Raw genomic sequence first — 17,163 nt, 5'->3', positions numbered from 1 at the left:
AGAGAATGAATCCAAGCTGGAAAATACTCTTTAGGACATCATCCAGGAAAATTTCCCCCACCTAGCAAGACAGGCCAACACTCAATTGCAGGAAATTCAGAGAACACCACAAAGATATTCCACAAGAAGAGCAACCCCAAGGCACATAATCGTCAGATTCAATAGGGTTGAAATAAAGGAGAGAATACTAAGGGCAGCCAGAGAGAAAGGTCGGGTCACCCACAAAGGGAAGCCCATCAGACTCACAGCAGATCTCTCGGCAGAAACACTACAAGCCAGAAGAGAGTGGGGGCCAATATTCAACATCCTTAAAGAAAAGAACTTTCAACCCAGAATTTCATATCCAGCCAAACTGAGCTTCAGAAGTGAAGGAAAAATAAAATCCTTTGCGAACAAGCAAGTACTCAGAGATTTTGTCACCACCAGGCCTGCTTTACAAGAGCTCCTAAAAGAGGCACTACACATAGAAAGGATCAACCAGTACCAGCCATTCCAAAATCACACTAAATACTAAACAGCATCAACATAATGAAGAATCTACAACAACTAACAGGCAAAACAGCCACTTAGAATCAAAATGGCAGTATCAAATTCACACATAACAATATTAACCCTAAGTGTAAATGGACTAAATGCACCAATCAAAAGACACAGACTGGAAAATTGGATAAAAAGCCAAAACCCATCAGTGTGCTGTATCCAGGAAACCCATCTCACATGCAAGGATACACAAAGGCTCAAAATAAAGGGATGGAGGAAGATTTACCAAGCAAATGGAAAGCAAAAAAAAGCAGGAGTTGCAATTCTCATCTCCGATAAAATAGACTTTAAAGCAACAAAGATCAAAAGAGACAAAGAAGGCCATTACATAATGGTAAAAGGATCGATACAACAAGAAGAGCTAACGATCCTAAACATATATGGATCCAATGCAGGAGCACCCAGATACATAAGGCAAGTTCTTAAGGACTTACAAAAGGACTTAGACTCCCACACAATAATAGTGGGAGACTTTAACACCCCACTGTCAATACTAGACAGATCTACCAGACAAAAAATCAACAAGGATATCCAGGGCTTGAACTCAGACCTGGAGCAAGCAAACCTGATAGACATTTACAGAACTCTCCACCCCAAATCCACAGAATACACATTCTTCTCAGCACCACATCACACCTACTCTAAAATTGACCACATAATTGGAAGTAAAGCACTGCTCAACAAATGCAAAACAACTGAAATCATAACAAACAGCCTCTCAGACCATAGTGCAATCAAGTTAGAACTCAGAATTCAGAAACCGACCCAGAACCGCACAGCTTCATGGAAACTGAACAACTGGCTCTTGAATGTTGACTGGGTAAACAACGAAATGAAGGCAGAAATAAAGAAGTTCTTCAAAACCAATGAGAACGAAGACACAACGTGCCAGAACCTCTGGGACACATTTAAAGCAGTCTCTAGAGGAAAGTATATAGCAATAAGTGCCCATATGAGGAGAATGGAGAGATCCAAAATTGACACCCTATAGTCAAAATTGAAAGAGCTAGAGGAGCAAGATCAAAAAAACTCAAAACCCAGCAGAAGACAAGAAATAACTAAGATCAGAGCTGAACTGAAGGAGATTGAGACACGAAAAACCCTTCAAAAAATCAATAAATCCAAGAGCTGGTTTTTTGAAAAGATCAACAAAATAGACAGACCACTAGCCAGATTGATTAAAAATAAAAGAGAGAACAACCAAATAGATGCAATAAAAAATGATAAAGGGGAAATCACCACAGATTCCACAGAAATTCAAACCATCATCAGAGAATATTACAAACAACTCTATGCGCATAAACTAGTAAACCTGGAAGAAATGGACAAATTCCTGGATTCCTGTGTCCTCCCAAGCCTAAACCAGTAGGAAGCTGAAACTATGAATAGACCAATAACAAGGTCTGAAGTTGAGGCAGCAATTAAGAGCCTACCACACAAAAAAAGCCCAGGTCCAGACGGGTTCACAGCCGAATTCTACCAGACACACAAGGAAGAGCTGGCACCATTTCTTCTAAAACTATTTCAAACAATCCAAAAAGAGGGAATCCTTCCCAAATCATTTTATGAGACCAACATCATTCTGATACCAAAACCTAGCAGAGACCCAACAAGAAAGAAAACTTCAGGCCAATATCCATGATGAACATAGATGCAAAAATCTTCAATAAAATATTGGCAAGCCGATTGCAACAGCAAATCAAAAAACTTATTCATCATGATCAAGTAGGATTCATCCCAGGGATGCAAGGCTGGTTCAACATACGCAAGTCTATCAACGTAATTCACCACATAAACAGAACCAAAAACAAAAACCACATGATTATCTCAATTGACGCAGAGAAGGCATCTGACAAAATTCAACAGGCCTTTATGCTAAAAACCCTCAATAAACTCGGTATCAATGGAACGTATCTCAAAGTAATAAAAGCTATTTATGACAAACCAACAGCCAATATCATACTGAATGGACAAAAACTGGAAGCATTCCCTTTGAAATCTGGCACTAGACAAGGATGCCCTCTTTCACCACTCCTATTCAATATAGTACTGGAAGTTCTAGCCAGAGCAATCAGGCAAGAAAAAGAAATAAAGGGTATTCAAATAGGAAAGGTGGAAGCCAAATTGTCTCTATTTGCAGACGACATGATAGTATACCTAGAAGACCCCATCGCCTCAGCCCAAAAACTCCTGAAACTGATAAGCAACTTCAGCAAAGTCTCAGGATATAAAATCAATGTGCAAAAATTACAAGCATTCGTCTACACCAATAACAGACTTAAAGAAAGCCAAATCAAGAGCGAACTGCCATTCGCAATTGCTACAAAAAGAATAAAATACCTTGGAATACAACTCACAAGGAACGTAAGGGACCTCTTCAAGGAGAACTACAAACCACTGCTCAACGAAATCAGAGAGGACACAAACAGATGGAGAAACATTCCATGTTCATGGTTAGGAAGAATTAATATCGTGAAAATGGCTATACTGCCCAAAGTAATTTACAGAATCAACGCTATCCCCATCAAGCTACCATTGACTTTCTTCACAGAACTGGAAAAAACCACCATGAACTTCATATGGAACCAAAAGAGAGCCCGCATAGCCAAGTCAATTCTAAGCAAAAAGAACACAGCGGGGGGCATCATGCTACCGGATTTCAAACTATACTACAAGGCTACAGTAATCAAAACAGCATGGTACTGGTACCAAAACAGAGATATAGACCAATGGAACAAAACAGAGGCACCGGAGGCAACACAACATACATACAACTATACAATCTTTGATAAACCTGACAAAAACAAGCAATGGGGCAAGGATTCCATGTTTAACAAATGGTGTTGGGAAAACTGGCTAGCCATGTGCAGAAAGCAGAAACTGGACCCCTTCCTGACACCTTACACCAAAATTAACTCCAGATGGATTAAAGACTTAAACATAAGACCTGGCACCATAAAAACCCTAGAAGAAAATCTAGGCAAAACTATCTAGGACATAGGAGTAGGCAAGGACTTCATGAACAAAACACCAAAAGCATTGGCAACAAAAGCCAAAATAGACAAATGGGACTTAATGAAACTCCACCGCTTCTGCACGGCAAAAGGAACAGTCACTAGAGTGGATCGGCAACCAACAGAATGGGAAAAAATTTTTGCAGTCTACCCATCTGACAAAGGGCTGATATCCAGAATTTACAAAGAACTCAAACAGATTTACAGGAAAAAAACAAACAAGCCCATTCAAAAGTGGGCAAAGGATATGAACAGATACTTTACGAAAGAAGACATATATGAGGCCAACAATCATATGAAAAAATGCTCATCGTCACTGATCATCAGAGAGATGCAAATCAAAACCACATTGAGATACCATCTCACGCCAGTTAGAATGGCGATCATTAAAAAATCTGGAGACAACAGATGCTGGAGAGGATGTGGAGAAAAAGGAACACTTTTACACTGTTGGTGGGAGTGTAAATTAGTTCAACCATTGTGGAAGACGGTGTGGTGATTCCTCAAGGCCTTAGAAATAGAAATTCCATTTGACCCAGCAATCCCATTACTGGGTATATATCCAAAAGACTATAAATCGTTCTACTATAAGGACACATGTACACGAATGTTCATTGCAGCACTGTTTACAATAGCAAAGACCTGGAATCAACCCAAATGCCCATTGATAATAGACTGGATTGGAAAAATGTGGCACATATACACCATGGAATATTATGCAGCAATCAGAAATGATGAGTTTGTCGTTTGTAGGGACATGGATGAATCTGGAGAACGTCATCCTCAGCAAACTGACACAAGAACAGAAAATGAAACACCGCATATTCTCACTCATAGGTGGGTGATGAAAAATGAGAACACATGGACACAGAAAGGGGAGTACTAAACACTGGGGTCTATTGGGGGGAAAAGGGGAGGGCCAGTGGGAGGGGGAGGTGGGGAGGGATAGCCTGGGGAGAAAAGCCAAATGTGGGTGAAGGGGAGAAGAAAAGAAAGCACACTGCCATGTGTGTACCTACGCAACTGTCTTGCATGCTCTGCTCATGTACCCCAAAACCTATAATCCAATAAAAAATTAAAAAAAAAAAAAAATCAAGAGACAACAGATGCTGGAGAGGATGTGGAGAAATAGGAAGGCTTTTACACTGTTGGTGGGAGTGTAAATTAATCAAACCATTGTGGAAGACAGTGTGGCAATTCCTCAAGGATCTAGAACCAAAAATGCCATTTGACCCAGTGATCCCATTACTGGGTATATGCCCAAAGGATTATAAATCATTCTATTATAAGGAGACATGCACACATATGTTTATTGCAGCACTGTTCACAATAGCAAAGACTTGGAACCAACCCAAATGCCCATCAATGATAGAATGGATAAAGAAAATGTGGCACATACACACCATGGAATACTATGCAGCCATAAAAAAGGATGAGTTCATATCCTTTGCAAGGACATGAATGAAGTTGGAAACCATCATTCTCAGCAAACTCGTACAAGAACAGAAAACCAAACACTGCATGTTCTCACTCGTGGGTGTTAAACAATGAGAACACATGGACTCAGGGAGGGGAACATCACACACCAGAGCCTCTGGGATGGGGGTTAAGGGAGGAATTTCAGGAAGTGGGGTGATTGGGGAGGGCTATCATTAGGAGAAATACCTAATGTAGATGACGGGGCAATAGATGCAGCAAACCACCACCATGGCACGTGTATACCTATGTAAACTGCACAATCTGCACATGTACCCCAGAACTTAAAAGTATAATAAATTTTTAAAAAGAGAACTAGATTTTCTCTAAAATAGCTCCATCTCTAAAAATTCAATGGTTCTGTGATCCTGTAATTGTTCCCATACATCTTGATTTAGAACTCAAGTGTTTATTTAGGGAGTTTTAAATATTCATTTAACAGTAACAGGTTGATAATCACTGAAAATAGGATCTATGGCCAGGCACAGTGGCTCATGCTTGTAATCCCAGCACTTTGGGAGGCAAAGCAGGTGGATCACTTGACATCAGGAGTTTGAGACCAGTCTGGCCAACATGGCAAGCTCATATGCTGAATAGCATATACAGTGTTCTGATATCTTTGTGGTTAGTTGAAAACAATCAACAATTGATGAACATAAGTGGGGAAAAAGGTAAAATGGCTGAGTAAGCATTAGACTGTAAATCTAAAGACAGAAGTCAAGGCCTCTTTTTACCTGTCTTTACAAAAAATACAAAAATTAGCCAGGTGTGCTGGTGCATGCCACTTGGGTGGCTGGGGCACAAGAATCGCTTCAACCCAGGAGGCAGAGGTTGCAGTGAGCTGAGCTCATGCCACTGCATTCCAGCCTGGCCAACAGAGCAAGATTCTGTCTCTAAAAAATAAAAATTAATAATTAATTAAGAAAATACTATCTCAATATAATATGAGCTTCCATGTATTGTCTAAAAGCATTTCACAGCCTTTTAAAAATCAGATTACATTTCTTCTGACAATTGTATTTCATTTTTACTTTTGTTTCTGCTTGAAGTTGCTGTGCATTATTTTGACTTTACAAATTCAACAGGATGACTATTACAATACCAAATAAGCTAATATTTCAAATATATATTATATATATAGATAGATTTCTTTCATAATTGGCAACGTATAGTTATAAAAATATTTAGGTTTAAAAGTTTTATCTCTCGAATTACTATTGAAAGAATAAAATCATCTTCATATTCTCATATTATAAGTAGTCCAAAATTAAAACTTCTTTTTTTATAAGGTGGCTTTTTCACCAGAAGAATATAATTCACCATCTTCCAGACCAGAATATATAGAACTCAAACAAAAATTTCAGGTGAGTCCTGAATTATTCTATCCCAATATCATTATACTTAGTAGGTTTCTTCAATACTTTATGTAATTCAGTAATTCTAAAAAGCTACTCATTAGAAACACATGGCTATCTTAAAAAATACACATTCCCAGGTCCACCTCTGACATAATGAATCTCAACCTGGAAACGGAACCTGGGAATCTGTATTTCTCAAAAAAGAAAATAAAAACTAAAGGGATTCTTAATTTGTCATCTGGGTATCCACTAGAATTTGAAAATCAGTTATAATAAGCTGCATCCATTAAAACTGATTTTGAACTACTAAGTTGAAATAAAATAAGACAAATACTAGGCTGATTATTTCACATTTTGCTTTTTTTAGTTAGATACCACAGAAGTATGAACAAAGAGTTTCAATAAGACTTTTTATTTCGAAGACTGTTTCAATGATAGAAGAGCCTGATCCCAGAGCTAAAAGACTGCTTATGAAGATTACACTGAAATTTTACTATAATCCTGAGTTTTCTATATGGTTCTCCCTTATCCATTTCTGAGGCATTATACAGAATGCATCGAAAGCAAGATTCAATTGTGATATGTTAAGGACTGGGTGGAGCTCATTATCACTTTTGAAATTCTCAGACTTAAAGGCAGATGATATATGCTCCCAAGTCAGTTTTTAGAGAATATTTATGACATTTTTCATGGGTTTCATTTCAGTACTTTTCACTACTTGCCTGAATTTTTAAAAATATTTCCCACATTGCTGTGAAAATAGTAAATATTTAGGTAAATGAGACTTGGATCCTGAGGTTAGCCACTAAGGAAATAAAGGTAACACCAGAAATTGAGTTGTTGAAAATAAACTATTTATGGATGGCTTTTTAAGTATTAAAAATATTCCAAGTAACAAAAAGCACTTGGACACAAAATAGTGTCAGAATTAAGAATCTGAAATTTTTGCATTAAAATTTTGTTTTTTATTTCAATTTCAAATATTTTAAAATAATTAAAGTTGGTTTTCTCCCTTTTTGGAGGGTAGGAGAGTGAATAGATACATTGACAGATTGCTCAAAGAAAATTAACTAGAAAAGGTATTATAAATTCAAAATCATTGCTACTGAATGTCTTATCTTTTTTTTTTAATATTGCAGTTTCAGAAATTCAGCAAGAAGTATTTTGAACATTTTCTAAGGAATCTAGACGAAGAAATGTCAGTTAGAAAAAGAAAAGATCAAGATATATGCAAATGTAGAAACATGTTAAGTGCAGAGGTTATAGAGCATGAAGACCAGGATCCGCCTTATCCAGCACAATCAAAAACTGCAGAACCTGCTAATAGAACCTGGGCCCACGATCCTAATATCTTCCCAACAAAGACGTTAGACACTGAGAACAAGTTAGCCCATGATCCTACTATCAACACAATAAAGGGTTTAGATACAAATAATAGGTTAAAAGAAAATCTACCAAATGCGTCTTTACGAAGCTTCAAAGGAGAATCATCAAGGACTGGAAATGTACGTGCAAATACATGTCTCCTCTCGAAGTCTTTAAATTTTACCCCCCATATAGATTATTTAAAACAATCAATGCAACTCAAGGCAATTTTAAGTAAAAATCTGCAAGACCTTTCAGACAAATTATTTTCTAAACCAGAAGTTAGTATGAACACTGAAGCAAGAGAGAAAAGTAGTTCTCCACTTCTAAGCATTCACGATAAATCATCAAGTAGTATGGAAGACAAAGTATTGGGAAAAAACCAAGACTTAAACAACTGGCTTTCAGAAAAAGACATTTTAAATTCAAAGTCTACTTTAAATCAAATAATTAAAAATATTCCTGCAGATTCATTTTCAGAAGGTAATCAAATAATTGAAAATATTCTTGCAGATTCACTTTCAGAAGGTGGTCAAATAATTAAAAACATTCTTGAATATTCACTTTCAGAAGGTGGTCAAATAATTAAAAATATTCCTGCAGATTCATTTTCAAAAGATAGACCAGGAAAATCTGCAGAGGTAGAAGACTATGTCTCTAAAAAACACTTTGAAGCTGATGAGAAAGATTTTCCAATTAAAAAAAATAGTATCAAAAAGAAACATTTAATAAATGAAGTATCTAGCTCCAAATCAAGTTTAAGTGGCGTTGCACATGACTACATTATGAGGCAAATATTCACTGCACCAATATTCTCAGAATTGGAGATAGAAGTGAAAGAGCCAAGTGAAACACCTGTGAACTTGGAAAATCAATTACCTACACCTTTGAAGAGAAGTTTATCATCACGTATTCTATTTCATGAAGAAAATGCTGATGAAATAGAATTCCCACAGCCCAGATCCGTTATAAGCCAGATAATACAAGCATTTCCTATAGACGTGCTTTTAGAATCTGGGATTGTCCAAGTGATAGAATTAGATAAAGAACGCCATAAGAGTTCTTTGCTGGGTATGAGGATCACTTCTCCTAAAGGAAAGCTGAAGGATTCCCAAAAGCATTTTTCAGAAATCAGAAACGATACAGAACCTCTTTCAGAGCAGAATATATCCATCATTCCCAAAGACACTACTTCTGTTCATACAGTTAAATTTGTACGGGAAGGCCAAAATATGTTCCCACAAGATTCAAGTTATTATTCAATAGCAAATAAAGAACCAGATTTGCCAAGAAATGGTCAGAGGCTTGGTAAAGATGAAAATGATCTCCATTCTACTCCAGAAAGTTCAACTTGCTCATTAATGGATAAACTTAGTGAATCAGATGCAATAATGTTAAAATCCTCTTTAAAAAACATCTTCAATGCTTTTTTCAAATATATTCAATCTGAAAGAAGAGGACAACCAGAAAAAGAATTAGAAAGACTAATTCAACCTTTTACGAGTGACACAGAACACCTTGAAAAAATCCAAGATAATTTTGAAAAAGCAGACAAATTAGACAGAAAACATATTTTGAGTCCAAAGCTGCGTGTGTTTCTAGAAGAACTCTCAGAGTCAGAAATAAAAAATTTTAAATCTGAATTAAGTAAACAAATCCAGCATTACCTTGTAGAAAGACTTTCAGAGTCAGGACATATCACCAAGGAGGACTTACCAAAAATCTATCAAAATCTCTATCTGATGAATGAGAAAGCAGACGGGAAAGGGCCAAACATTTTTCAGGGGAAATATTCTGAAGCTGTGAAAGAAATCATGTCTTTTGTCAACAACTTCAATAATCATTTCATAGATAAACATTTAGAGATAAAGCTAAGATCTTTTTTAAATAAGATTCTTCAAAACTATTTCCTAAAAACCATTTCAGAAAGCAGTTTATCTAATGAAACAGAATCTGAGACTATATACGCAAACATATCTTCTCTAAGTACTAAAACTGCCTCAATATCTTTTCACGAACTAGAACAAGATATTTCAAAGGGGAGTTTTGGTAGAAGGTTCGAAATAAACATGAAATATCCTTTAAGTAAATCTCTACAAAACTATCTGATAGCTTTATCAGAAAATGAATTATTAAATCTAACAGCTGATTTAAGCAAACACCTCCAGAGACTTTTTATGGAAAAACTTTCAAAATCAGGACTAATGACAAAAAGGCAATTAGAGGGGATCAGCCAGCACATAAATATGCTTAATTCTAGTTCTACACCATTAAAATATATAAAGACACATTTACCTTTTAGATACGACCATCACTTTATGGAGAAGCAATCAGAAAAGCAAAATAAATATTCAAGAATTGTTCAACAAACCTCTTTACAAATGGTTTCTGAGGATAAACTTACAGAAATAGAATTGAGTGGAGAGAAAGAAAATAAATATTTTCCCTTACAGAATTTAAAAGAAAATTCACCTTTAATTTGGGAATGGAAAAGTTATTATCCTAAAGAAGCAGCTAAAACACCAAGTTTAATAAAAGTACAAGCCTCTTCCAATAAAAATATCCAGGCAAGTCCATTAAATAAGTCATCAGAAATACTTACAGATATATTACCTAAGAAACTAAAGAAAGAACATGGTTTCATGAAGCTTCCTCAAGCAGAAAATTCTGTTCATAAAGCAGAGATTGAAGACCCATATAATTGGGGTGGTAAATCAAAAATAACTCAATCAAAAGCTTGGTGTAAAAGGACACTGAAAATGAACTCCCTTGATAGAAAGAAGCATATAAACATCTGTAAATGGACTGGTCAGGAAAAGCCTGAAGCAGTATTAACAACGTATCCAAGAATTCCTAACAGCAGAATGCCAAGGGAAGATGACTACTTAAACAGACTCACTTTCCCTTCCTGGCAAACTAGCACTTTAACTCATTTCAATTCAGAGACTGGGGAAAAATTAAAATTAGAAGACCAGTATTGTCAGAGATTGAAAGGAAGTAATAACAATAATAAAAAACACGTAACATTTGCACAATATGAAAAAGAAACACAAACTCTTTATATGAAACCAGATGAAATTTGCAGTGAAAAATGTGCCAAGTTCCCTGAAATACAGTCATTCCAATATAAAGTTGTAGAAGATGATAAAAACTCAAAACCATCCCTCTTCCCAGAATTATTTAAGAGAGATCTAAAACCCAACGTCCAAAAACAAAGAGACCGTGTCGCCAAACCAAAAAAGTCATTTAACAAGATAGTCAAGATATTACCAACCACACTACCTGCCACAAGAATTCATCTAAAGAAGTCTGCTCACAGGACACTGCTTCACTGGACTGCAAGAACAACTATACATGTAATGATGTTTTTTAAAGTCTTCTACTTCTGTATTTGGCAAAGTTCTAGAAATAATTTACTTTAGGGTGTATATATCTGCATCCAAGTTGTGTGTATTCCCTTAATTACACCCAACACATACAGACCTCCAATTTAAAAATTCATCTGAAATTTAAATATCACCTCACCTGATTCAAGATACAATCACAAAATCAGGGGGGCTGTTAACACACCTACTACCTTTTTATGAAATAAATGGTGGTGCCCCCCACCCTCCACTGTCTGGGACATGAATTAGAAAAAGGTGCCCTCTTCCTCTGGGCATATTCTCCCAGCTGACACCCAAGAGCCAGATCACGCAGCCCTGACTGTGGAAAACTGGCTAGATTTTAGCCCTTACTAAAATTAGTACAACCATTGGCTGTGGCCAGATACTGTGGAAACATAGCTGAGATTTTCTTTTCATAGAGATATAACTATAACTACTAGTTTTTTTTTCACATAGCTGAATTATCTTTGTTTCAGTTAAATAAATATGAAGCTCCTATACGCCAGTTATCTGGCTAAAAATTAGGGATATGCAAAATTTACAATCCATTGGATTATGAATTGAAAAAATTTACGCTCTAGTTTTTTTCACCACCATGCTGCATCATGTGCTGAGAAACATAAGAATTCAAACATATTTTTAATATTAACATAAAACAATTAGGAGGCCAGGCATAGAGTGGCTCATGCCTATAATCCCAGCACTTTGGGAGGGTGAGGCAGGTGGATCACTTGAAGCCAGGAGTTCAAGACCAGCCTGGCAACATGGTGAAACTGTCTCTACTAAAAGTACAAAAATTAGCTGTGTGTGGTGGTACACATCTGTAATCCCTGCTACTTGAGAGGCTGAGGCAAGAGAATTGCTTGAACCCAGGAGGTGGAGGTTGCAGTGACCCAAGATCACACCACTGTACTCCAGCCTGGGCAAAAGAGCAAAATGTGTCTTGAAAAAAAAAAAAATTAGGGAAGCAAATCTGTGACTAGATTTTATACAAATTATTCTAAAGCAAATTTAAAATCTAGGAATGGAAGACATTTTGAATTTTCTGAATCACTGGTCTTCCCTATTAATATACATAACAGGTATGACCCATTATTGGAAAAGCTCCTAAGTAAATATGAGTAAGTAAAACTCATATAAATTGATACTTTGATGTGCATAATTCTACTTTGAGAAAATCTTATTTCTGCATAGTTGCTTTGAATTTATTTTCCACAGTAAAGCAAACTATTAGCTTTATAGTAGGAGGGTAAATATTATATAGCTATATATTTTATACACACTATTATACAGCTAAATATTAACTATATAGTGGCAGGGTATAAATATCAGCTTATACTCTCAATTTTGGATTTTTCTATCTAAATTCAGAAATAGTATTGAGAAGGGTGAGAGAGAGAGAGGAGTGTGTGTGTGTGTGTGTGTGTGTACATACATTTATCTACACACTTGGAAAAAAAAGTCAAAGATGGGTTCATAGCTTTTGGAGAGGATTTCCTGAATTTAGACAAATGGAATCTTCAATAGAACATTTCAAGCAAAGTAAGAAATTGTGTTTATGTTAAATGATATAAGATCTGAGAACACTTGTCCTAAGAGCAGGCAAGGGAGATAGAGTTATTTTTGTTTCTCAGTTAAATCAGCTGTTTCTAAACTTTCTAGTAAAGTTGACAATAGATAATTAAGAGGTAAGAGGGCATTTCTCAGATGATCAGAATGACTTACGCATCTGATTTTCTAAAATCCAGGAATCTCCCAAAGGAATCAAGACAGAAGAGAGAGAAATTGAGTGGTAGGAGCACCTAGAAAAGTGACCAGTGACCTGGGTCTCCAGTAATCAGTTATATCTGCTGTGAAGGGAAATTATATATTACTCACTAACATAAATTCTCTAATTGTGGCTTACCTAATTGTCCTGTGTAGATAAGAGGGAAGAGGAAGAATGTTTTCTTGCCTTCTCCAAACTCAGGCAAAAATGTGAAATAGAGAGAATTTATCTTTAGACTCCTTGTACATTCTTTTTTGTAAATCTTTTTTGACTGCCCTAATTCTTTTTAGCCCTGCCCAACATTCCCTGACCCCCAATTCTATTAATGCATTCCCACCTGTATTCAAATCAAAACAACCCATGTTCTTGGTGTGGCTATCTTTGCAAAGTGTTGCGGGATGAGCTGCTCAAACTGCTGAGGAAATTGTTTACCCTAATTGAGGATAACTAATAGATTCATACCTTTTTAGGGTTACTTGTAAATTATTTTATTTTTATTATAATATATAGCTATCTTATAGAAAATTTTAAAAATTATTTATTATGGTATATATCCTTTGAGCTATTTTACTGAATGTTTTACTCATTTACTCAGAGTATACATGCAATTTTATTCCTTTTAATGTAAACATTACAACCATATTCTTGGATGCGGCACTCTCTCCCTCTCTCTGTATGTATAGAAGTTAACTAAAGAAGGTTAAAGTTTGGATGATATAAAAAGTAAAATATAAGAGTTCATAATTTATATTTGGGATCAGGGGAGAGAGATTTAGGTGGAGAGAAATCACATAGTAGTCTGGCCAGCATTGTCTAGAAGTCTGACCCCTGAGGACTGCTCTCAAGTTTTTTGGGTTTCCAGCTTCTTATCAAAAATATCTTTTGAAATAACAAATTTTGTAACAGTAAGATATCTTTAAAGCATGGTTTCTAGCACAGTATCTAATGGGAGGCATCAGGTGTAGGGTCTGAATTTAGAGACTGCCTAAGAAACAGTCATTGTTTTCATTCTTTAACTGTTGCTATTATAAACTTTAGTCTTTGTAAATTTTTTATTTTCTTTTGCCTTTTGACCATCTATGTCTAGACGTCCCTGTAAATTTAAAACCTACTTTTAAGAAACCTAATTTACCAATCTGATCTTTTATTATTTAGGATTGTTCGGATAAATTTGAGGATTTACATGACATTGCCTCATTTACACATCTTAAAAAAGTAAAATCAAGATCAAGGCTTTCAGGAAAAAGCTCAGATGATATCCACAATCATACAAAAAACTCTGCAAGACCATATACTGCTCCAGAGGTTAACAAGCGACGAGAAAGAGAAGGCTACAATGGACAGTTTACAAGTCGTCAAACGGTTTCATCAGGCTTAGTTAACATAAATGAAAGGCATAAAATGCGGTCAAAAAAAATCAAAAGAGGATACTGAAAAGCTTGCTCATCTTTGATATTACAAAATGTGTCTAACTCAGAATGATATGTGAGGCACAGTCAGAATATCATTTCTCCATTAACAAAATGGTTTGGAGATCTCTTCTTTTGTGTGACAGAAGTCAGCAACCAAATTTCATCTTGTTAGAACCATTTTGTTTTGATTAAAATGAAAACAAACACATTTGGTGTAAATGTGTTTTTGTTCACGAACCTTAGGGAACAAACCCAGAAATACTTATTCAATTAATATTCATTAACAAAGTTTTATTTCTCAGTTTTTCCTACATTTTCCACTCCAATTTGTATTTCTGATTTTCCAACCTTTGTTACATTGTAAATTATCCCTTTCTACCTAGTTTTCAGGTGATTTGCAGTTATCAGTGTGTGCAGCCTTTTGTTATGAATATGCTTCAGGCCAGGTGCCATGGCTCATGACTGCAATCCCAGCATTTTGGGAGGAGGCCAAGGCAAGTGGATGACTTGAGTCCAGGAGTTCTAGACCAGCCTGGGTAACATGGTGAAACCCTGTCTCTACAAAAATTAAAAAAAAATCAGCTGGGTGTGGTAGCATGCCTGTGATCCAGCTACTCAAGAGGCTTATGTGGGAGAACCACCTGAGCCTGGGAGGTCAAGGCTGCCATGAGCTGTGAGGGTGACATGCATCTCAGGAAAAAAAAAAAAGAGGAATATATACTTTTAGTTTTCATTTCTAATTATATTTCCAGATTCAACAGTTTGTAATTCTCTGGACTTTAATACTCTTTCATTAAATTTTTTTGAGACGGAGTTCTTGCTATGTTGCCCAGGCTGGTCTCAAACTCTGAGCTCAAATGATCCTCCTGCCTCAGCTTGCCAAGAAATTGAGATTTACAAGTGTATGCCACCACTCCCAGCTGAACTTTTATTCATTTTAACATCATCTGTTATTGCATCTTTTTACATAATACAAATAAGACTATCCTTCATATTAATTCCTGAAGATCTCTTACATAACAGTGACTTTCTTTTTATATATTTATTTTTTAAATTATACTTGGAAGTTCTGGGGTCCATGTGCAGAACATGCAGTTTTGTTACACAGGTAAACACATGTCATGATGGTTTGCTGCATCCATCTCCTGTCACCTACATTAAGTATTTCTCCTAATGCTCTCTCTCCCATATGCTCCCACCCCCCTACCAGGCCCCAGTGTGTGATGTTCCCCTCCCTGTGTCCATGTGTTCTCATTGTTATGAGTGAGAACATGCAGTGTTTGCTTTTCTGTTCTTGTGTCAGTTTGCTGAGAATGATGGCTTCTAGCTTCATCCATGTCCCTGCAAAGAACATGAACTTACCCTTTTTTATGGCTGCAGAGTATTCCATGGTGTATATGTGCCACATTTTCTTTATCCAGTCTATCACTGATGGGCATTTGGGCTGGTTCCAAGTCTTTGCTATTGTTAACAGTGCCACAATAAATGTATGTGTAAATGTCTTTATAATAGAATGATTTATAATCATTTGGGTATATACCCAGTAATGGGATTGCTGGGTCAAATGGTATTTCTAGTTCTAGATCCTTGAGGAATTGCCACACTATCTTCCACAATAGTTGAACTAATTACATTCCCATCAACAGTGTAAAAGCATTCCCACTTCTCCACATCCCTTCCAGCATCTGTTGTCTCCTGATTTTTTAATGATCACCATTCTAACTGGTGTGACATGATATCTCAATGTGGTTTTGATTTGCATTTCTCTAATGACCAGTGATAATGAGCTTTTTTTCATGCTTGTTGGCTGTACAAATGTCTTCTTTTGAGAAGTGCCTGTTCATATGCTTTGCCCACTTTCTGACAGGGCTTTTTCTTAAAAATTTGTTTAAGGTCTTTGCAGATTCTGGATATTAGCCCTTTGTCAGATAGGTAGATTGCAAAAATTTGTTACCATTCTGTTGGTTGCTGGTTCACTCTAATGATAGTTTCTTTTGCTGTGCAGAAGCTCTTAATTAGATCCCATTTGTCTATTTTGGCTTTTGTTGCCATTGCTTTTGTTGTTTTAGTCATAAAGTCTTTCCCTATGCCTATGTCCTGAATGGCATTCCTTAGGTTTTCTTCTGGGGTTTTATGGTGTTAAGTTTTATGTTTGAATATTTAATCCATCTAGATTTAACTTTTGTATAAGGTGTAAGGAAGTGATCCAGTTTCAGTTTTCTGCACATGGCTAGCCAGTTTAACAAACACCATTTATTAAATAGGGAATCCTTTCTCCATTGCTTTTGTCAGGTTTGTCAAAGATCACAGGGTTGCAGATGTGTGGTGTTATTTCTGATGCCTCTGTTGTGTTCTATTGGTCTATATTTCTGTTTTGGTACCAGTACCATGCTGTTTTCATTACTGTAGCCTTGTAGTATAGTTTGAAGTCAGATAGCATAATGCCTTCAGCTTTGTTTTTTTGTTTTTGTTTTTTTTTTTGGCTTAGAATTGTCTTGGCTATGCAGGCTCTTTTTTGGTTCCATATGAAGTTTAAGGTGTTTTTTCCCAATATTGTGAAGAAAGTCAATGGTAGCTTGATGGGGATAGCATTGAATCTCTAAGTTACTTTTGGTAGTGTGGCCATTTTTATGATACTGATTCTTCCTAAACATGAGCATGGAATGTTTTTCCATGTTTGTAGTTCTCCTTGAAGAGGTCCTTCACATCCCCTGTTAATTGATTTCCTAGGTATTTTATTCTCTTGTAGCAATTGTGAATGGGAGTTCACTCATGATTTGGTTCTCTGTTTTTCTGTTATTGGTGTATAGAAATGCTTGTAATTTTTGCACATTAATTTTATAT

General features: G+C 36.1%; 1 protein-coding gene across 7 annotated transcripts in view; it reads left to right on the top strand.

Moving 5' to 3' along the window:
• CATSPERT (catsper channel auxiliary subunit tau) overlaps positions 1 to 17,163 on the top strand; it is a 250,019-nt gene that overhangs the window by 205,528 nt on the left and 27,328 nt on the right. Inside the window, exons 16-19 of one of the 7 annotated variants that reach the window (XM_035305306.3) lie at positions 6,320 to 6,394; positions 7,528 to 11,109; positions 12,888 to 12,931; positions 14,063 to 14,258. The exons of 2 other annotated variants lie outside the window; for them this stretch is intronic. In XM_035305306.3, the coding sequence (XP_035161197.2) occupies positions 6,320 to 6,394; positions 7,528 to 11,109; positions 12,888 to 12,931; positions 14,063 to 14,126 (3,765 nt within the window). In that variant the 3' untranslated portion in view covers positions 14,127 to 14,258. Of the gene's footprint in view, positions 1 to 6,319; positions 6,395 to 7,527; positions 11,110 to 12,887; positions 12,932 to 14,062; positions 14,528 to 17,163 lie in introns of those variants that run through there. 4 more of the 7 variants (XM_035305305.3, XM_078328138.1, XR_013519034.1 and 1 more) reach the window with 4 other exon arrangements.

The sequence above is a fragment of the Callithrix jacchus genome, chromosome 6 (assembly GCF_049354715.1).
Source record: "Callithrix jacchus isolate 240 chromosome 6, calJac240_pri, whole genome shotgun sequence".
NCBI lineage: Eukaryota > Metazoa > Chordata > Mammalia > Primates > Cebidae > Callithrix > Callithrix jacchus.
This window is presented reverse-complemented; position numbering and strand designations above follow the sequence as displayed.